The sequence below is a fragment of the Protopterus annectens genome, chromosome 15.part0, assembly GCF_019279795.1.
Source record: "Protopterus annectens isolate FY-2018-M chromosome 15.part0, PAN1.0, whole genome shotgun sequence".
In the NCBI taxonomy this organism is placed as follows: domain Eukaryota; kingdom Metazoa; phylum Chordata; order Ceratodontiformes; family Protopteridae; genus Protopterus; species Protopterus annectens.
Genome location: NC_056749.1, coordinates 708,538,178 through 708,560,746, shown reverse-complemented (window position 1 = coordinate 708,560,746; position 22,569 = coordinate 708,538,178). Strand labels below are relative to the sequence as shown.

At 40.8% G+C, this 22,569-nt stretch overlaps 1 protein-coding gene across 1 annotated transcript in view; it reads left to right on the top strand.

Moving 5' to 3' along the window:
• The first annotated feature begins 3,190 nt into the window (after positions 1-3,190).
• Positions 3,191-22,569, top strand: part of SLC9A6 (solute carrier family 9 member A6) — a 2,005,079-nt gene continuing 1,985,700 nt past the window's right edge. Inside the window, exons 1-3 of the mRNA XM_044057306.1 lie at positions 3,191-3,547; positions 16,371-16,743; positions 17,746-17,848. Coding sequence (XP_043913241.1) covers positions 3,268-3,547; positions 16,371-16,743; positions 17,746-17,848 — 756 coding nt within the window. The 5' untranslated portion in view covers positions 3,191-3,267. The remainder of the gene's footprint in view (positions 3,548-16,370; positions 16,744-17,745; positions 17,849-22,569) is intronic.

The window sequence follows — 22,569 nt, the reverse complement described above, 5'->3', positions numbered from 1 at the left end:
CACAAAAGAAACAAAATAAGAGAATTGTAAGAAAAAATGTATATATTACTGAATCCAAGAATGAAAAAAAAAAGTGGAAATGATTGTGGACAATGAAGAGATGCAGGAACTTTAGAATCAAAGTGCAATGCATTGCATAGACAGCAATTGGAGCAGTTGCGGACTGAGAAACATTATTAATGCTAAATATGCTGATTTTTAAACTTCTACGTTCATAAGCAGTTACTAGGCATGAAGTCCAGGAGGCAATTAACGGGCCTAGTCCGCTTTTTAAATTGCCCCAGAGCACTTCCTAGTTAACTGGCTTGCTTCTGGTGCTGCAGTAGGTAAACAGAGGCTGAGGGTATCACCCTAGACTACAGTAAGCATCTTGTTAAGAGATCACAGCCTTAATCCTGTGCATTAACAGACAAACTATAATATACAAGCAGAATATATTTTGTCAGAGTATACATTTAGCCATTTAAAGCATTGAAGCTGTAAAACAATGTCTATGAATCACTGTGTACTTCACTAACATTTGGAGAACAAAGTAAAGTCTGTTGGTCACATACTGTTGATATGCTTGTACAACAACATGATACGTATTGTGCTTTTTCAAGCTGTATCCTTAGGAAATACAGTGAAACAACTTAATGTACTGCCTCATTTCGATATTGAGACACTTTATATAGTTATAAGTATTGCAAAAGTATTGATAAGCCTTGTAGGTAGCATATTTCCAATGCTGTTACTTTTATTGACTTCCGGAAAATTCTGAAGGTGAAGTAACAGCAGCTTATTAAAAACAGGCAAGCATATAATAAGCAGAAACATGGGCAGAAAACTACAGAATTACAAAACGAGATGCAAAGTGATGATATGTTCATGCAGAAGTATTTACTGGTCTATGTTGTTTGCTAGGCGAATACCACATAAAAATATCTCCTGTTGCACTACTAATTTCTGTGGCTAAAAGGAGCAGAATAAAGTAAGAGCTTAAAAAGCTAGAGAAATTACTGTTACTGTTATAAAGACAGAACCTAATGAATAAGCTAACACTACATTACAGTCATAAAGGAAGATTTTTTTAGACTCCCAGATATGAGCTAAGTAATATGAAAATAGCACTGTCTATTTGTTGGCAGTTTTAAAAGTTGTGTCAACAATGCCCAATGCCAAATACTTTTCTGTACTAGATGGTAACCATTATTTTTTCTGGCAATTAATTCTGGATGAAGCCAGTTTGAAGCTGGTAAGTGATACTACTGGTTTTATTTTTATTGTAACTCATATCCTTGAAAGACTTTATACACATTTTCTTGCATATTTAGAAAATGATAAAATCTCTGAAAATAAAAGATTCATGGCTAGATTTAAACCTTTCTGTCATTTTTTTGAGTTGTGTAATGGATCACAGCAACTGATTTACAAATGTTTAATGTTATGTAGCTAGTGAGGGATTTATGTATGTATGTATTTTTTATTTATTTATTTTAGTTCAAAGCATTCTTACCTCATGTGATTATAAAACTGATTTTATTAAAAGTACATGGAGCTCATCTGTCAACCTTTCCTCACCAAATGTGCAATAAATACAGTGAGTGATAACTGAGCCAAATGTGTTTCACAGAAACATATCTCAGATGGGAAGTACAAAACAGAGTGAAACTAAGTGCAGTCATTCTTTTAATGTTTGCAAACTATAGAGCATATTGAATTGCTAATGAATATCTGTTCCAAAATGTCCCTGGCAGTAGGGAACATTGCCTCCTTTGTAGTACATTGGATTTTTGAAAGTCTAAATGAATGACACACCTCATAATGTGTGAAAAATCAGTACAGGTTCCTAGGATTGTACGTGAATATTAGGCTAGCTATAGCTGAAAACATTACAAAAATAAATGTCAACTGGATTAAAAACTATAACACTATACCTAGTCACAGCAGAAGGTTTTGATGCAATCCATAACCACTCCGTTCTGGCACTAATATTTACAGAACTGGCATTACACATTAGGAGTTTGGCCAGGTAGTATACTTTGTGCTCAGACCTCATCTAAATGTTGCTCTATATTGAGTTAAGAAAGAAACACTTAATTTTTGTTACCTTTTCAGATATCCAAAAATGGACATGTTTTATTGATGCAAGAGATTTTGCTAGGCAAATCACTCCCTCAGCAAACACAGAAAACTTATTTCACTCATTTTCCAAAATAACCAAGTCAGGTCCAAGGTATTAAGGGATGAAGCCATAAATTCCAATACCTCTCAACCTCTTAGAGCAAGAAATCTGGACAAAGTCTAAAATAAAAATAATGGAAGGAGGGGGCAAAGGCCCAAAAATAGAGACAGGCTTTAAATATTGTGCTTATAAAATTCAAAAAAATACTAGAATAACATGATTTGTGTTAGAATGCATTTTATGTATTAGCAGCGTGTTCTGCCTATGATCCCTAGTGGGATGATGCAGGTGCCTATTTATTGGAGGTGAGGGAGGGAATGCGTTAGGGATAATATCACTCACACATGTCCTTGCATTGTGCCATTGCATGTCTTCCCCTTGGGATCCTACCGAGTCCGACATGTGCAGGGGATGATAGGTCTTACAGTCTAAACCTCTCTGCTGGCTGGTAGGATGATGCCCGCATTTCAGGTATGCTCTCACCCTATATAGGGGAAAAAGTGAGAAACAGTGTTGATGCAATAGTTATCAGCTACAGAGGGAGAGCACAGAAACTACATTAAAAACTGTACTATCAAAATTATGAGTTGATAGGGGCCAGTACTTGAGATCTAGTAACATAGTTTCCTGAAGTATTAAAGATTTGGAAACATTCTTTTTTTTTCTTAAAATAGCAGACATTTTCCATTTTTTTCCTCCAGAATATTCTTGCCAGAGCCCAGCTATTAAGCGAAGGCCAGGTGTTATAACTTTATTTCGTTTTTTTACGTCTTCCTCTCTCTCTATGTAGTTTTGAAGAAGAATTCATGTCTTTGTGCATTTTGCGGTTAGGTGTATGAATCAGACATTACTTTAGACGTGTTTTAGACGGTGTAGGCACCACAACCCGTAATGTTTCTGAGAAACGCGCATAATCATGTACTCCGCATAGTACAGTATTCCTGCTTGCACCCTATCACGCCTACCACTTTAAAAGCTCTGCGGAGAGCATTAAACTACAATTTCTAAATTTCCCAGTATCCTCTACGTGAAAGAACAACGGCAGACGGCTGCTGCAGCGCCACTACGCTGTAGTATTGACGCTAACCATCAAAATAAATCATATGTTCCAGAAACGGAACGTAGACAGCCTGAAGATGTTTTATTCAATGCATTTTTCGGCTTTACTGTTTATTTTCTTTAGTGTGTGCGTGTGTCAGGCACAGGAAGATAGTGTTATGGAGGAGATTGTCACAGAGAAACAGGCGGAAGAAAGCCACCGACGGGATAGTGTGAATTTGTTGATTTTCATTTTTCTTTTGACACTGACTATTTTGTCTATTTGGCTTTTTAAGCATCGCAGGTTCAGATTCTTACATGAGACAGGACTGGCAATGATTTATGGTAAGTTATGTTTTTTTTCTGATTTGTATGTACAGAAACTATTGTGCGAAATATATGTGAAAGTTGTTCTGGGGATGTTTTCTTTAGTGGAGTACATCGGTTTATGTTTTTATTTATATGTATGTCATATGCCGCAGTCAGTATTATTTCAGTGTTTAATATTAAACATAAGTTGCTTGTGTTTGGAGAAAGCCCTGGTGACTGTGATGCTGAACTCACCAGAGAAGGTGGACCCATAATTATGCGTGTGGTGCCTGTATTGAAAGCGAACATTTACAGTGCCAGTACTGCAGTGTGACGCCTGTGCTAAAGTTCTTTTAAATAAAGTGTTACTTTACATATTGTGCAGAGTGTATATAGCATTACATGGTGAGATTGGCAGCACCATCACCATGGTGACGTTGGTAGCGTGCGCTCTTTGGGGTGGGTGGAATGTATAATCTGGTGGGGGGTTTGGCTTGAAATGGTTGTTGTCTGTGTAACATATGTTTATGCAGTAGTAATTTGTAACACCTCCTAACATGTTCATTTTTTGTGCATCATTGAGGCACGAAGTTTTCTATTTAATATGTTTACGTGCTGAATAGGTATGTTACCCCCCCCCCCCCCACACACACACACACACACACACGGTATCAACACCTTCTGTGTCTCACTAGCCTTGTTTCACGTATTTGGACAGAGAGAGTTAATCATTGTAGTGCTGCACTTCGAACGTGGAGATGCAGACAGCTGTGTCACCTGATAGGTGGGCCTTTATGTCTGATGTTTCATATATTAACAGCCAGTCAGTGTTTGGAAAATTAAAGGGAGAAACAGAGTATTAAAAAGTAATCCTAAAATGCATTAAAAACTGACTGTGGTTACCACAGTGGTGTGGAGGGCTAAGGTATTCATACATTTGTTACTGGACTGGCATTGTAGTGTGACATGATTGTTAGTTTGGCTGGGAGAGGAGTGAGTTCTCTTCGACTGAGTTTGAATGATTTTGCTTGAAGTATTAGTGAAATGCTGCCCTGGAGGTTCGAGTTTAATGCTTGTCAGTTTTATGTTAGTATTTTGTGGCATATTATACTTCGTCTTGTTCATGCATACATACTTGTGTGCACCTCTAATTTGAAGGCATTAGAAGTATAAAGTGATAGCCCACTTCACCTGCACTGAAGGCTTACTTACCTGCAAGTGTCTGAGCAGACCAAGTTTAGTTTGTGTATTGGGAAAGGAAAATTGAACTTCTCTGCTGCTTAAACCACAGGATAATGACACTTTGCCACTGCTATCCTATCACTATAAAACAGAGTCGGTCACAGAGCAGAAGCAAATTGCCACTGTGAGGACGCTGTAATAAAGTCTGCATAAAAGCAAAATGTTGGGTAATACGGTATCTTTTTCCACATATAGCAGGCCATACTTGTGTTGCTGCCTTGGAAATGTACAAAACATGGTCAAAAGTTTTAGTAGAAAGTGTACCTAGAAATGTTTAATGGAGTGAAGAGAATTTATTCAAACTGTATATTGTTGATAGCAAAACTGTGTACTGTGACTTCTAAAGCAATAGTTAATAATTTTAAGTGCCTACATGTGTGAAGTTTAAGATAATGCTAATTACTTCAGCATATTATGCCTTTGCATCCTCATTTTTTTTTATTTATTAGGTAGGTAGTTTAACAGGACTCATAACTGCAATAGATCTAATTTGTTGTCGGTCTGTCTGGACCATTAAATTACTTGATAGGTTCTTTTGCTAACCTGTTGTAATTTTGTGGTAAATGGTCACTGTACTGTGCTGCCTTTGCAGAAATTTCCTTTGCTGATAAAATGCAGCACTAGACATTACCACAGTTATTTTAGAAGAGAAATATTTTAACTGCATTGCAAGTAATGAAAATGTTCTTCTAAAGAGTGGTAATTTTTCAGCTGAAATTTTCATAGAAATAGGCAGTGTGGCATACTGTACTCTATATAAGCCCCTCTTTCTTGGGTGTTCACTGAACTGCATGTTAATGTATACAATTAAGAGCTTAAAGGCATTTATACTTGGTCATTCCAGGGTTGAGGATAAGTTATATTTTATGTGTCAGTGCAATTTGGTTTTGTATTGCATGAGTCAGCTGTTTTGCAGAGCTTCTAGGCTTTCATCCTAAAGCATCTGACAAATCAAGAACTTTCTAGAGGTGGCATTTATATCCATTTCTGTGTATATCTGTTGCAAAATCTTTCACTATTTCAATCAGTTTTTTTTAACTTGTTTCCAAAGTCTTTATTCTTTCAAATATTTAGTTCTAGAACTGAATGTAGCATACCTTTACTTGAGGCCTGAGAAAATTCCTTGTTGCAAAGATGGATTAATTTTGTCTGGCAGTGTGGAGGGGTGCAGAGGCCAAGAAAGATGTGTGTGCTGGAGTGAGGGGGGTGCAGAGGCCAAGAAGGGCGTGTAGCAGAGTGTGGGGTGTGCAGAGTCCAGGAAGGGTGTGTGGCAGAGTGTGGGGGGTGCAGAGTCCAGGAAGGGCGTGTGGGAGTGTGTGCAGAGGGCAGGAAGGACATGGGGCAGAGTGGGGGGGGTGCAGAGTCCATGAAGGATGTGTGCCGAAGTGAGGGGGGGGATGCAGAGGCTATGAGGGGTATGTGGCAGAGTGGTGGTGGGTGCAGAAGCCAGGAGCGTGTGGCAGAGTGGGAGGGGTGCAGAGGCCAGGAAGGGCATGTGGCAGAGTTGGGGGGGGGGGGCTGCTGAGGCCAGGAAAGATGTGTGGTAAAGTTGGAGGCAGGAAGTGATGGGATGCGCAGGTCAAGAAGGGCACATAGAATAGTGGGGACAGTCTATGTTCATTGAAAAGCCAGTGTGGTGGAACACTTGTATGTTTATTTGCATATCTCTTATGATACTTTCAGCGAGGGTGGTTTTGCATTTTGTGTTAACAAGTGGTATTGTGCTTTTCCAAGGCCTTTCTGGTGTGGTGCTGTACACATTTGCTGTGGTACTTTGTTTTTTGTTTTATATATAATGTGTGTGTGCACATTTACTGAAATTGATCAGTACCAATGTCAGCATTCCTAACGCTGACTGTATGCTCCAAGACGGCATGCGTATCCAAAGCCAATGCCTCCCATGTGGGAGGTTGCACTCCAACTTCCTATTTTTTGTATATATACCAACTTCAAGGTCTCACAGTAGTGGGGAAAAGGGTACAGTCCCTTCTCCTGCTGTAACAGCTGTATTCTAAATAAGCTGACAAAAAAATCTAAAACTCAGTATTTTGAATGTTGACATTGTGGTTAATTTCAGCGAACCCCTATGGAAGCTTCAAGTTGTGTGTGTGCACGCACATACATACACATTTTTATATTTTTATATATATATATATATATATATATATATATATATATATATATATATAAAACATACAGATATAATTGTATGTGTACATATGTGTATTCACACGCATACATGTGTGTGTGTATGTATATAATACATATGAGCAGTCCGGATTCAGATCAAGATGCAACACAACAGACCCAATGTTTGCAGTGAGACAGATTTTGGGGAAGCATTCCAAGATTTGGAGAAAACAAATTACATAGTCCCAAGAAAGCTGATTTGGGCAGTCCTGAGATGCTTTGACATCTTGAAAACTTTAGTAGAATTAGTGTTGGCTATGTGCTAGGACCCAATGACACAAGTACAAACAGTGTTTGGATTCACAGAGTGAGAATGAGTGTGCATGTGGACTCTGCTCTGAGCCCAGTGCTGTTTGTACTGGTGATGGATTAGAGAATAGATTAGAGGAGATGGGGCAACAAAGCTGCTGTATGCAGAAGGTGAGACATTACAAGACTACTCTGAAGAGGAGCTTCAGTAAATGATATGAAAATAAAAAATGCAAAACTGAAGGCAAATGGAGTACAGACAAGACAGCTGTCATGGCAATAAATGGGGAAATCAGCAAAAGCTGAAAATTGAGATAGAAGGGAGTGATGGTTAACAACTTCATTGTCTGGGAGGTTTGGTTAAGGATAAAGGAAGTCTGAATGAAGTGGTCAAAGCTAGAATCGGAGGGGCTGCAGCCAACTGGCAAAGTGTGTCAGGGGATAGTGCATGACAGAAGAATGCCAAAAAAGCTGAAAAGTAAGGTATACAAAACAGTGGTGGGACCAGTACTTATTATATGGTACAGAACCAAACCTGGGCAGTGAAGGCAGAGCAGGTGAGGAAGCTAGAGGTGATGAAGATGGAAGAGCCTGCGACAGCTGGTAGTCTACACACTGTGTGGTACAGACAAAGAAATGATAACATCACGATAGAAGCCAAAGTTGCTCCAGTTGCAGAGAATGTCCGAGAACAGACTACTGTGGTTTGGCACACGTTCAGGAAAGCAAGATATGATTGGGAGAAATGGGAAAGGTGGTAAGAGGAAACCAGGACATTTAGCAAAGAAATATATTGATTGCGTGAGAGAAGACTTGTGATAGTTGGGAATGACTGTTGGAAGAAGGTAGGAAGTAGGAACTGAATTGAGAGAGATGGTAACAGTTGACATGACACCCTGATCCCATGTAGAAAAAAGGGGGGTAATTATGAAAGAGGGAGAGCTCACTCATTGTGACACACACGCATCTCTTAATCTTCCACATTCTACTTTTAAAACGCCATACACTACAGAAATTGAGAAATTCCTTATATCAGCATGTAATGGATTTAACCCATCTTGTCACTACTTGCAACTAAAAATATTATATTGTAGTCTAGCGCCACTCAAATTGGTGAACATTTAATTCTAATTTTTAGAAGTCTTGACTACTGTACTGCTACCACGTTTTCAGCATACTCTAATTTCATCATCAGAAAATAATTTTTAAAGCTGTTTCAGATTACAGATCCATTGCAAGCCTCTCTCTGTTAGCAACAGTGTTAGGAAAAACAGAAGTTGTGTACTTACTGTAGTGGTGCATCAGTGCTGTTTGTTTTCATCCTTCCAAAATCTTTGGGTTTCCAATCCAACATTGACTGCTTCTCAGACTTTAATTTGTAGGTCAAGCTCCTTCCCTTACCCATAATCCTCTCACAAGCCCCAGATTACCTCAGATCAGGTTTGCCTACTGATTTCAAAAATACAGAAAGAAAAGGGACCTTCAAACAATAAGAAAAATACTTTAGGCCTGTGATTAATAAAGGTATCTAGAGCTCTGGGAAGAGGAATAAGACCAGGTAATTACACCTCCAGGTCATACCAGGAACAATGCTAATAGCATCTTCTTCCAAAGGAAGGGGGGAAGTAGGGGAGGGGCGTTGAGGAAGGACAAAACCAGACAACACAGATGCATTGTTATGGTAAGTACATAACCTTTGTATCTGCTCTTTGTATTTTTCATCCATTCTTCAAACATTGGGACAGAGTCTCCAGCTAGTGTAACCTTATGGTAGTCTCATGGAAGGATGTTCTAGAGTATAGCAGAATTGAAGGCTTCCCTGTTTGGGACCGAATATCCAATTTTTAGAGCGCTATGAAAATAGGAACATTGTACAAAGTAGCAGAAGCAGCAGCACAAATGTCATCGATAGAAGTTTTGGAGGGAAAGGCAGAGGAAGTTGAAACTGACCTCGTGGAGTGAGCTTGTGATGGTCTTAGTAAGGGAAAACCTTTTATTTATAGTATCTGCTGTTTGTATTTTTCATCCATTCTTCAAACATTGGGACAGAGTCTCCAGCTAGTGTAACCTTATGGTAATCTCATGGAAGGATGTTCTAGAGTATAGCAGAATTGAAGGCTTCCCTGTTTGGGACCGAATATCCAATTTTTAGAGCGCTATGAAAGTAGGAACATTGTACAAAGTAGCAGAAGCAGCAGCACAAATGTAATCTATAGAAGTTTTGGAGGGAAAGGCAGAGGAAGTTGAAACTGACCTCGTGGAGTGAGCTTGTGATGGACTTAGTAAGGGAAAACCATTTATTTATAAACCTAAAAAATGCAATCAGTGAGCCATCATGCTAATGTAATCTTTGATGCAGGTTGTCCCAACTTCACCTTCAAAAAGGAGATAACTGATCCAATTTCCTGAAAGCATTCTTTCTGTGGAGGTGAAATTTCGGTCTGTGTACATCCAACAAGTGACGCACATATATTCCCCATTACTGGAAAATTTTGGTAAATTTATGGGCTAGTTAAGAGCAAATTCAGAAGCCACCTTTGGAAGAAATGAAGGGATGGTACAGACAGAAACCCTGTCTTTATGAAAAATAATATAAGATGACTGGCAGGACAAGGTTTGGAGTTTGGCAGATGCAATAGCAACTAGAGTTACAGTATGGTCTTCATGACAAAAGTGTTAAGTCAACATTTGCTGCTGCTTCAAAAGGATGTTGAGTTAGAGCCTGGAGAGGAACTGTCAATTTCCCTGGAGGAGTAGGATCCCTAACAGGTGGTACAAGTAAAAAGAAAGAAAGGCTTTGCATAATTTAAGGGAAGCCGATGAGATGTCATCTTTAGCTATGCAATACTTGAGACTGTAGCCAGTTGCATTTTGATTGTGGAGTAACTTATGCCAACATGGAAAATGGAGTCCAGAAAAATAACACTTTCCTTGATGGGTCCCCCAAAAATGGTCTGGGTGCTATTCATTGGCACAAGTAAAAAATCATTTTCCATTTGCACTTGTAGACCTGCCTAGTGGAGTCCTTTTGGGATGAAGTAAGGATGCATAATACTTGGGACGAAAGCCTGGTCTGTCCAGCCATCAAAGTAAGTGGAGAAACCATGCAGTTAGCTTGAGGGCTTGAATGTCTGGGTGAGTTAGTCTGGATGGGTGAGAGAGCCAATGTGGGGAGAGATCCAGAATCCAATGAGGTTATACCAGATGAGGTCGAAGGAAAGGGAATAACACTTGGTGAGGCCAGAATGGAGAGCAGTGAAGGATCACCTTGCTGTTCTGCTGACATGCTTTCTGAAGATGTTTGGGTGTCGAGGTGTCTGAGGATAAGCCTGTAGGAGACTGGGGGGGGGGGCAGTCATAAATCGGAGCGTCTCTCAGTGTCTCCCCTCTCCGGGGGAGGTGGATTAAGACAGAATACCTGCTGCATTTGAAATTTGTGATAGGAAGCAAAGAGATCACAGCCTGGTTGGCCCCATTGGTGAAACGTGTTCCACCACTAAAGGATTGATAGACCACTTGTGAAGCAGGAGAATGTCTGTTAGAACTTTAGACTTCTTCAGGATGTGCTTTGCTAAAAGAAAGTGGTTGGAAGAGATCACCCACTGCCACAGTCCCATTGCTTCCTGACACAGTGGATAAGAGTGTGTTCCTTCCTGTTTGTTGGCATAGCAGACCACTGACATGTTGTCTGTGTGTATGGCAATTGTCCCTTAAGGAGTATGTCTTGACATGCTTGCAGTGCTAGGAGAGCTGCCCTCATTTCCAGGACACTGATGTGAAGTTTTGGGTCGATGGGGGACCACGTGCCCTGGACTGTCTGTCCTAGGTAATGCCCCACCCAACCGCAACTAGGAAGTGTCCATGGTCACTGTGGCCTTAGGCAAGGATAGAACAAAAGATCAGCCCTGGAAGACCTCTAGTATGTGAATCCACCATGAGGCATGCTGTTTGCATGTCTTTATTTGAATAGGGAAGGTTATGGGATGTCGATTTTATAGACTGTTTTACTACTAAAGTCCACTGTAGTACTCTTGTATAGAATTTTGCTAGAGGCAGAAGGTTTATGGAAGTTACCATTGTCCCCAGGAGTGGAAGGACCAACTTTGCTGTTGGTGACTGAGATAATAGGACTTTGGCTTGATGTTGCAGTTTGTATAGTCTGGATTGAGGAAGTAGTTACTTGAGAAACTCCATCCAGATGACCTATGACTAGATTAACTCCAGAGTTTGAGTGGAAGAAAGATGAGTCTTGTAGTTGACTGTGATACCCAGTTGAAGACATGACTGGAGCAAGTAGTCCATGGCGCTTATTTCTAGATGTCTGGTGGGAGTAGTGAAGAGACAGTCATTGAGGTATGTAAACACCTGGAATTCCAGCAGTCTCAAGTGAGCTGCAGCCACTGCCATACACTTGGTGAACACCCGAGGGGGGCTGCAGTGAGGTCAAAGTGCAGGGCTGTAAACTGAAAATGATTGGTTCCCAGCCAGAAGTGATGGTATCTCATGGATCGTCTATTTTTATGTGATATTATGCATCCTGAAGATTTATAGAGCACATCCGATCGTCCTTACTTAGAAGAGGGAGAATGGACTGAACCATGACCATTCAAAACTGCGAGTATTTTGCAAATTGATTCAGCTAGCTTAAGACCAATATTGACCTGAGGTTCCCAGTTTTCTTTGGCACCAAAAAGAATTTCATGTTTGTTCCAAACCCTTGCTGCTCTGGTGGGATCGTTGGATGGCTCTGAAATAGAAAAGCTGCTAGAATGTTCTGCTTCCTTCCTCTGACTGGGTGGTGTGTTGGGGAATTTTTCTAGAATGAGTGAGTGAGAGAGAGAAGGGAAAAGGGAATGTAATAACGTGTCGACTATCTCCTGCACACAGACATCTTTGGTGATGGACATCCAGGCCTCTGGGTACAGACACGAGCATCCCCTGACAGCCTCCAGAGTGCAGCAGCTTAGCAACTGTTCAGTGATGCTGAAAAGGCTTCTAGGTGATTTCCAGAACCACATCTTTCGGCTTACTTGAAAAGGGCCTCTGAGGAGTAGGAAAACCAAATCTCTGTAGCTTATAGGGTTTTTCCATTGTATTTAGAGCGAGTCTTTTTCACTTTCGGTCCAAATAGGGTAGATCCATCAAAGGGTGCATTAATGAAGGGGTTCTTTTAGGGCTTCACAAAGGTGCATCCAGGCACGTCTCCTAATGGTAATGCCTGAGCCAGGCGCTCTCAAAACCCCTTTAGTAGAGTGTGAAATCACCTGCATGGAAGCATTTAACAGGGATTGTAGAGTAGCCAGTTGTAAAGAGAGGGTCTTTTTTTTTTATCCTCCAACATGGACCCTGAGAGAGATTTGGAAAGCTCCTTTGTCAAGTCATTCTGAAGTCTTGTAAAATGTGCCAGGTAATTGAGCGACCATAGGCAAAGGACACTGAGGCAAAAACTCACTTCCCAAATATATCCTGGGCCCTAGACTCTCTGTTAAGAGGGTGGACAGAAGGTCTTTTCTTCAGCAAGTTTCTTCTTTGTGGCTGCTGCTACCGTTATGGCTTCAACTGGGGGACCCCTTCTCCAATGAGTGTGGTGCTCGAGTGTAACTAGGTACTTGTCTAATTTGTTTGGAATAGGTTCTGTAGTATCTGGATTATTTGAAGACCAATGGGAAATGAGGTCCACCAAGGTACCACCCAGGATGTAGCTGAGCCAGTTATGATGGCCTTGGGAAACGCTGACTCCTCCTGGGAAGAGTCGTCAGAAGACCAACCACCTTTCTGTCTCAGAAGTTTGAATGTGATGCCCTCAAGGGGTGCCCTGGGGTACTTTGCTCCTCATTGAAGTCATGGTCTTCTGTTAATGATTCCTGTGGGGAATCAGTGTGCTACCTGGGGAAAAATCCTTGTGGGGGATATCCAGAGAGCACCAGAAGTGTGGGGGAGTCCCGCAAAAGAACTGTCTCAAAGCTTGAATGGATTGGCTGCCCAGTGAAACTGAATGACAGACTCTGGACCCAGGACAGACAGTTGTGGAGGGGGAGGACCTGAGGGATAAGGATGTCCTGTTTCCAGTCCTGTAGAGAGCTGCCTTGACTGCCTCAAATGCATCTGCCTGGAGAAATCCAAGACTTCTCCATGACCCTACCCCAACACAGATTGGAGCTGAACTGTCTAGCTCCGAGGCCCCAAAGGGAAGGGACTGCTTTGAAAACCTCTTGAGTCGAGCCCCTAGCCCCGATCTGGTGACAAAGTTATGGAATTGACAAAGTTGGTGCCAGCTGTATCAGGAAAGATGTTGGCAAAGGCCAGGTCTTCGGATCCGATCCAGACCGTGCCGGAATTCTTGGATCCTGAAGTTGAAGGGCAGATTGGAATAGGAGTCACTAAAGGTGTTTGGGCTGGTCCGAAGCTCACAGGTAATGGGTGATGGAGACTGAAGTACCCCTAACTTAATTTGGGTCCTAAGAAAAGTTCTTATCCTTCTGTCTGCATTTGCTTCAGACAAGCTCTTGGTAGACCTGAAGGATGAGGAGGTAGATGGATGTCTAGAAACTCTATGGGGAGTTTCTTGTAGAAGAAGAGAATGTAGTCTCTATGGAATTGACTTTAGAGAGAATCTGAGCAGTTTATGGGAAGGAGACTTGTGTGACGATAGCATTGGATCTGAAGAGGTGGACTGATCTGAAACTTTAGATATCTTGGTAGGTGGAGCCAGACCCAAGTGAGGTGAGCAGTCAAGGGCGCACTTCAACTATTTAGGCTTTTCTTTGGATTTTTCTGTAGACTTTTGCCTCCCCTGAGAATTTTCCACTGGTTTATATGCAGAGGGGGAAGCTCCAGATACTGAAGGAGAAGACTGTAGCAATCCCTTAAGAATTAGCTTGTGCCTGCATTCAGCCAAGGCTTTGTTGTCAAAACAGGAACAAATCTCACCCTCTACCTCAAGATGAGCAACCCCAAGACAGTGAAAGCATTCTGACTAGGCATCAAAGCTGGGTATTTTGTGCCAGATAATGAACAATTTTTTTTTTTTTTTAAACAAGTAAGCTTGTCTGACATTATACCACAAAAATAGCCAGCATGATAGAGAAACCTGTGTTTAATACAATACAGACCATTTTCAGTCTCGGTGACCTTTATCAATGTAAATTTTTTATATGTTAGCAGAACAGTTGCTAATATAGTAACACCATATTTTAAATTGACCAATCAAAACCAGAGCATACTAGTGACCTAGCCCAAATTTAAAGGTATATACAATACACACTTGAAACAAAACATCAAAAATAAAAAACATATACATTCATATATATTAAATATGTATGCATACAAAAAATTAGTGTATCTTAGCAACACTAGAAAAGTTATTATTAATGTATCAACAAATATATCAAAATATATATATAATATATGGTTTACTATCATAATTTCGAATCCAACGAGTTGGATTCGAAATTATGATAGATTTATTTATATGTATAAATGGTTTACTAAGTATTTACAAATGGTTGTTTAGGCCGGGGGGGAAAAGACCACCCAGATTTACAATCCAAGGTCTTTCTTTTTTATTAGGAATGTCATGCCATTTATTTTTAGAACATTTTAAACCAACAATTCTGTCAATTGTAAATGAAAATCTAGCTGTTTTGTCAAACTTGAACATGTTTGTACAATGCATTTCTGATAACCTTGTTGCGTATATTACTCAAATGTTCGGAAATTCTAAGTTTAAAAGTCTGACATTATACAAGCAAGGCAGAAACCATCCTGAAAAAATTACAGAGTTTGGCTATAGAACAAGAATAGGCAGTTTACCAGCAATGTTACCAAGACTTTCTCAATGAAATTGGAAAGAAGATGCCAACAATGACACCAAGACAGCTATAAATAGTAGAGCGAAGAAAGAGAAGGGAAGGGCACTAGTCCTAGGGGGAGCAACAACAACAATATATTTAAAAGCCTTTAAACTACAAGGGAGTTGGGAGGAAAGCGAGAGAAGAAAAGACCCTGAAAAAAGAAGGTAATCTTAAGTCGAGTTTTGATCTTTGTCTGAAAAGCTTGAGCCATGAAAAACACGTCTGGTTGATGATTACCTTAGGTCATGTTTGCTGCAATCTGGGATTTGTGAAAGGATTATTGGTAAGGGGACGAGCTTGAGCTATGGATCCAAAGTCTAAGAAGTGTCTGACATCTGATATGAGGTATGATCTGAAACCCTGATTGGTCTGATGTCTTTTTTTGTCCATTCCTCATTCTATACAAACATTTGCTGGACTATATGCAAAATATCTCCCTGATGAACATTGTGGCTTCTAAAGCATATTGCTTAAACTACTGTCTTCTTTGTTACTTCAGAAATTTTCTCCAGCACTGACAAAGGTCTACTGATTTTGATTCTTTATTTCTTGACATTGTAAAGAACCAATATTGTAAATAGCAACTTATTAAGTTATCTGCCGTACAGTTAAAAAAATAAGCTGGTTTAATGGTAGTTTGAAAAGCATAACCATTTTTGTCTTATTCAGTCAGACTTCATCAGATACATAAAGCTTCAGTTAAAACCACACACATATATAATATACACCTCAAAATATTCCACCAGTTAAAACCACAACCAGTAAAAATTCTCAGTCCATGATTGAATTGGCCACCAAGGCCCGAAATGGGTGGATACAAGAGGTTATGAATGCTGGAGTAAGTGAAATGAGGAAATCATTGCGGGCGCGATGTACTGCTGAAACAAGGTGGATTTTCAAATGGAAATACTGAAATAAATCGAGATGAGGACTTAACAACAAACATTTTAAAAGCAACAGGCTCTCTACCTTTGAGAAATGAAGCAGAAAAAGTTACTTCTACCAGGGCAAGGCAGCAGTGATGCCGTAGAGACTGCAAAAAACATGGCAAGTAAAATAGACTTAAAAGACTGGTTCCAAGTTTCATTTTTTTCTAAATTTTCTGATAAAAGAAGAACAGCATCACCAGTGACGGATTCATACAATGTTAAACTGAATAGACAATGTTGAAATACAGAATGCTAGATATTGAAAATGCATTACTGAAGACGTTGTGCCTAAGGGCTTACAGATATGGAAATTTCCTAATCATGTTGAATGTGGTGGTTTATTACATAAAGAACTTACTGAAATTTTTGATAAATGTGGTTTTGATGTGCTTAAAGCTATGATTAGAGATCATGAAAGGAAAAGAGATGAATTGCAAAAAGAGAGAGAGGAAGTTGATGAATGTATTAAAAATGATTTCATATTTACCATAGCTTCTGATAATGACAAATGTTACAATGTTAGGATATGCATTGATGAAAAATGTAATGAACTTATACAGAGAAAGTTGAAGAAACTTGAAAGGGATATTAATGAATATAAAAATCATACAAACTGCCCACTACCTAGGGTGAACAAAAGAAAGGAGGGCGACAGTTTTAATTATGAAAATGAATGGAGGGGTGATAATCATGAGGGGACACATATTAGTAATAATGTGGGTGATCTGGACGATTTTTCAGAATATCCCACATTGCAAAGATCAGAAAGGTTGAAAAATAAATAACACTATCCGCAGCAAAATTTTCACTTGGGGGTGGGGAGAGAATGAGGTATTAATGACTGACATTAAAACCTAACCCCCCCCCCCCAGGTCCATGGCTTAACAGGTGACATTACAGGAGAAGCTGGCAATGAGTACAGATTCACTAGGGATGGTTGTACTATTTATAATTTTAGCAACATTGTTTTAACAAATTAACATTTTAGTCTTTTATCAAAATGTTTAAAATTCATTCCCCAGAAGAAAGGGGGCTTGGCTAAAGTTCTTATGGACCTTTAAAATGTTTATTAGAAAAGTTAAATTTGGGTTTAATGTTGCCAGAACAGAATAATACGACCACTACATGTACCAAGAAGAGTGCATACAATCCCCCCATCCACCCTCAGTTAAACTTTGAAAAAATGGTAGAAAATAGATTTGGAGAGGAATACAAGAAGGTTAAATACAAGGCAAATATGAGTGGAGAAGAAAAGAAGGTGTTAGATGAACTGAGGGGGGTATAAGGAAGTAAGGGTTATGAAACCTGATAAAGGTGGGGGGATAGTAATAATGGATTTAATTTAATTACGAAGGGAAGATGAATGCAACTTTGTGACACCAGTAAATATTCTAGTGTGTCGTTAAATGAGATTAACATTGCCTAAAGGAAAGATAGATGTGGTTTTAGAAGACATGATGTGGGAAGGTCTGATTGATCAAAAAAACCTACAATTATTTGAAAGTAACAAAACCTAAAATACCATCCATATTTGGAATCTCTAAAGTCCATAAGGATGAGGTAGATCCCCTGCTTAGACCAATAGTGTCAGCAAATGGGTCTAAGACTTTGCCTTTGGCAAAATTTGTTGATGCTAAGCTTAAAAAATTGTGGCTGAAGAGAAGGCAGATATTTAGGGATTCATGGGACTTCCTAAGGGAAGTAAAGGATGAATTACAGAGTGATGAAATAAAATTTGTAACAATAGATGTTGTTGTTTTTTGTTTTCCAGCATCCCATACAATGAAGGGATGAGAATGTTGGAAGAAATTATTTTTGAAGATGGAGAACTCACTAGAAATGAGCAGATAGCATGCTTGAATTTAATTGATTTGGTATTGAGACAATTTTTATATATTTTAATGGTGAGTTCTACCAGCAAATACAAGTAGTGGCAATGGGGGTGGCCTGTGCTCCGACCTATGCAAACTTGATTTTAGCTAGGTGGGAGGAGAAATTTGTTTTAGGGTCCAAGTATGCAAGCCAATGGAGCCTCTATAGGAGATTCCTTGATGACATAGCCATTTTATGGAAGGGGAGTGTAGATATTTTTAGATTAGTTTTTTAAGTTATTTAAATACAACATCTTTTTTAAAGTTCACATATAATGTTAGCAATGAAAAGTTGCAGTTTTTAGATATAGAAATTTTTAAGAAAGATACTGTTTTGTTCAAAAGATTTATAGAAAGAAAGCATTTTCTATTCCTTTCTGCATTTTAATAGTGCGCATCCTGCCCATTACAAGAAAAATATTATTAAAGGACAATATGTCCGAGCTAGCAGAATGGTATCGGAAGAAGAAAGCAACCTACTTTAACTTTTCTCTTTTAGAGCTAGAGGGCATCCTGACAGCCTTATTGTAGAAGTTAAAATATTAGTTGCAGTGGGTAGAAAATCAAAATTTAAACCTATATTAGGTACAACCGAGGAGATTCTGCCAGGCCATATAGCTACAGAGGAAGGAAATTTTAGTAAGGCACTAGTTTTAGAGTTTAATGCCTGTGCAGGACATATGAGAAAGGTAATTGAAAGTGAATGGGAAAAGTTTCTTAGTTTTACTGACTGAGGGGAATGTGGCAACCAACCCCTTTAAAGTGGTCTACAGGAACTCCCAAAATATAAAGTGTTTATTAGAAAATGCTTATAAAAATGGAAGTGATGATAAGAAAAGGAAGGGTATAAATGTTCATAGGTTCATACTAGGCTATCTGCCCTAGGGCATTTACAAGCCTAGCCAGAGTGTGTTTGGCTTTCGCCACCCCTTGGAATGAGTCTGCTGTGCCCCTTTTAAGGTTGTGTTTACTGTGCCTCTGTCTAGTAGCGACACAGAAGTGATCCCCGGGGTAAACCTAAGATCTCCCATCCACTCGTCAAGATTTTTCGTGAAGAGAGTCCGTGAGGGGCTCTGCCTAACATGGACTGGGATTCTATTCCAGAGTGAAGGGAGCCTCTGGGTATGAATCTGTCCCTCCAGCATGTCCTATTTATTTCTGTGCTGAGGTTCAAGTCACTCGATCGCGTAGCTCTAAGGGATTTGGATTTTCTGAGGTGGAGCATGTCCATTAATTCAGGGTTGGACATGGCTTTGTACGTCAGGCATAGATCGCCTCTGAGTAGACGGTATGCAGCTGAATAGAACTGGAATTTCTTTAGCCGAGCAGCATATGGCATCTGTTTGAGTCCCTTGATCCTCTTAGTGAGGTACTTTTGGGGTCTTTCTAGTTGCTGCAGGTGTCTGGTAAGGTACATCCCAAATGGGGCATTGTACTCAATTATGGGCCTGATGAGGGATGAGTAAAGGGGCACAATGACCTCCCTTGATCTAGATGTGAATCCTTTCATAAGGTGGGCTATATAGAAGGTCTTCCTAACCCCTTTGGCAATGTGGTTGTCAAAGGAGAGGTTACTATCAACTTGGGTCCCCAGGTCCCTAATTACTTCTTCTGTACTTAATGGATTACCTCCTATGTGGTAATTTGTGGGCACTTTGTTTTTGCCAAAGGGTATAACTGTACACTTTTTGGCGTTTAGTTTAAGGCCATGGCTCTGGCACCAGTTTATCCATCTCTGAGACCCTTTTGGAGGATGCTTGTGTCAGCTGGAGAGTCAATTATGGCACCCAGTTTGCAGTCATCTGCGAACTTGGTCAGCCACAGTCCTCCCGTGTTAGCCTGTACCTCAGAAAAAAATATTCCAAATAAGAGAGGTCCCAGGACTGAGCCCTGTGGGATGCCACTTGTAACTGGTTTAGAGTCTGACATGGCTCCAGCAATTCTGACCATGTGGGTTCTGTCCTTGAGCCAGTTGGCAACCCATCTTATGACATAGGGGTTTACATTTAGGCTGGAGAGTTTGTCTAAGATGCCTGAGTGGGGTATTGTGTCAAAGGCTTTTGCGAGGTCTAGGTAGGCTGTGTGGACCCCCTTACCCTCATCAATGGCCTTGGTGACTGTTTCAAAGAAATCTACCAGGTTCAGGAGGCAGGATCTGCCCTTGACAAAGCCGAATTGGGTAGGATCCAGTGTCTGTAAGTCCCCAATGTCTTTGTTTTATGAGCTCCATAATGATCCTCTCCATAGCTTTGCAGACCAGGCTAGTCATGCGTATGGGGCAGTAGTTTCCAGGGTCCGTAGAGGCGCCTCCTTTGTGGAGTGGGACTACTGTTGCTGTACGCCATTCTTTGGGTACATATCCTGTAGTAAGGCTAAGATTGAATAGCCGCTTTATGTGAGGGTATAGCTCTTCTTGGAATTCATGTAGCACGCAGCCCGGGACACCGTCCGGTCCCATTGATGCTGTGTTTTTTTTTGCTTTGGAGAGGGCGGCTCTCTCACCTGGGCATCTGAGATGTCAGAGATGCAACACTCTGCTGGGATAGATATTTGTCCTTTTGGGGGGGGGGGGGAGTTTGCACTGAACCTGTCTGCCAGGATGTTGGCAATGTCTGAGGGTTCAGTGTATTTATTGTTGTTATGGACTAACTCTGAGCATATCTGGGAGTTGCTACCCAGGTTTCTAACATAACTAAAGAAAGCCTTATGATTATCTCTTGTTGTTTGTGCAATTTTTCTCTCGAAAGTGGCCTTGGATGTTTTTATGAGTGATCGTAGTGTTTTGCTAGTACTGATCAGAGATGCCTTCCCTTTTAGGGATTTTGCTCTGTCATGTAGTAGCTTCCTCCTTCTGTTGTATAGCTTATTTATGGCTGGGGTCCACCAGACAGGACTCCTGCCTTTGGGGGAATGGGTCTTGGTTTTATTTCGGATTGCATGATCCATGCATTCCTGAGGGTGTCCATAGAATGCGTTCATAAAGGATTCAGCAGATAGGGCTGTGGTTTCCACTGGCCTGGGGGCCTTGAAGGATTCTACTTTGGTTTTAAGAAGTGTTAAGTTAGCTTTTGAGAAATTCTTCACTGTGGTCTTTTGTGCTGGGGGTGGGGGCGGGATGTGGATTTCTAGTGAGATTAATTTATGGTCCGATCTTACCAATGAGGGGTATACTTCTGGTATGGAACATTGTGCTCCCATGTTGGTGATGATCAGATCTAGTATGTTTTCCCCTCTTGTGGGAGTGGTGACCAATTGTTCCATAGCATTTGAGTTTATGAATTCTAGGAACCTCTGGGCTAGGGTGTTGGGGCTTGAGTAATGCTCCCAGTCTATGTTTGGATAGTTGAAGTCCCCCAATATGATGGTGTTTGGAGAGTCTTTCATATTCTCCAGTGTCTTCAGGAAGGCCAAGTCGGGTTCCTGAGTTTGAGAGGGTGGTCTGTAGCATGCTACAAACTGAAAGGCAGTTTTGTCCACTGTTGCACATGGATGGTCTCCGATGCTTCGTGCAATGCCACTAACTTGGAGGTGTGGGTGTCCTTGATGAATATGGGTACTCCCCCTACTTTTGTGGTTCGGTCTGAGTTTTGGGGCCGGAAAGCATGATATGAGGTATAACCTGGTAGTGCTGGGGTGCTCTCGGGAGCCTTGAACCAGGTTTCTGTCACTGCACAGACATTGATGTTCTCCATACTGAGGAGGGCTTCGAGAGCATGCATCTTGAGGTTTTGACTTCTGGCGTTGAGCAGCATTACCCTTAGTTTCTTTCTACTTGTGTTGTCTAAGGAGGTGGGTTTGTCTCTTGAGCCTTGCCTAAAAAAGGCACTATGGGGGTGGCAAGAGCCTTTGCCAATATCCGAAGCCCAGGGGTGACAGGTGCAAGCCGTCCCTTGTAAAGCAACGTGGCTTGTCGAGCATGTCATCCCAGGCAGACCGATACTGGATCCCCTTTGAATGACACCAATACTTAAGCCAGTTGTTGAAATTGATCATTTTGTCTTTATACTGAGGCATCATTCTTGGTGAGGGTAAGATGCTGCTCAAGGTCAGGGTCATACCGGCCTGGGCTACATGATCAGAGAGCTCCTCTATGTCTCTTTTCATGTAGTCCAGGGAGGTACGTCTCGGGTCAATCACACCAGCATGGACAATGACTGAGTCATATTTGTACTTGCTTTGGAGTGACCTGAGTGCTTGTATTATGTGACGGATTCTAGCGCCCGACAGGCAGCTCACTGTGACCTTTAGTTTGTTCAGCCTGGTGAGCGGGACGTCGGTGTGTCTGACTATTACAGGTGTATAAGGTATGTTGTTGAGCCTTAAGGGCTGTGGCTGTTTGGCACACTGACTTTGTGAGCTATGTGTTGCCTGTGTTTTGTTTTGGGGTAGCAGTCGCTTGGGTGTCTGCTTTGGAGGTCTCTGCTGTTTTGGCAGATTTTTATTTAGAGCCTCCGAGTATGTTTTTGTGTGCTTGTGTTTGGTCTGCAGTTGTGGTAGGACTATGTGAGACTGGATTTGTGGTGTGTGTGGTTACCTTCCCCTCCCTGACTGTTAAGCTAGTACTGAGTTGAGAGAGCTCAGCCTCCAGTTTGGCTATATGGTTGCATCTCTCGCATATATTTGTACTTGGGAGGAGGGGAGAGGGTTGTCTGTGTACATGAGGCAGTTGTAACATTGTCTCAAGATTCCCAGATTCACCAGCTGGACTGGAGAGGAAACCAGTA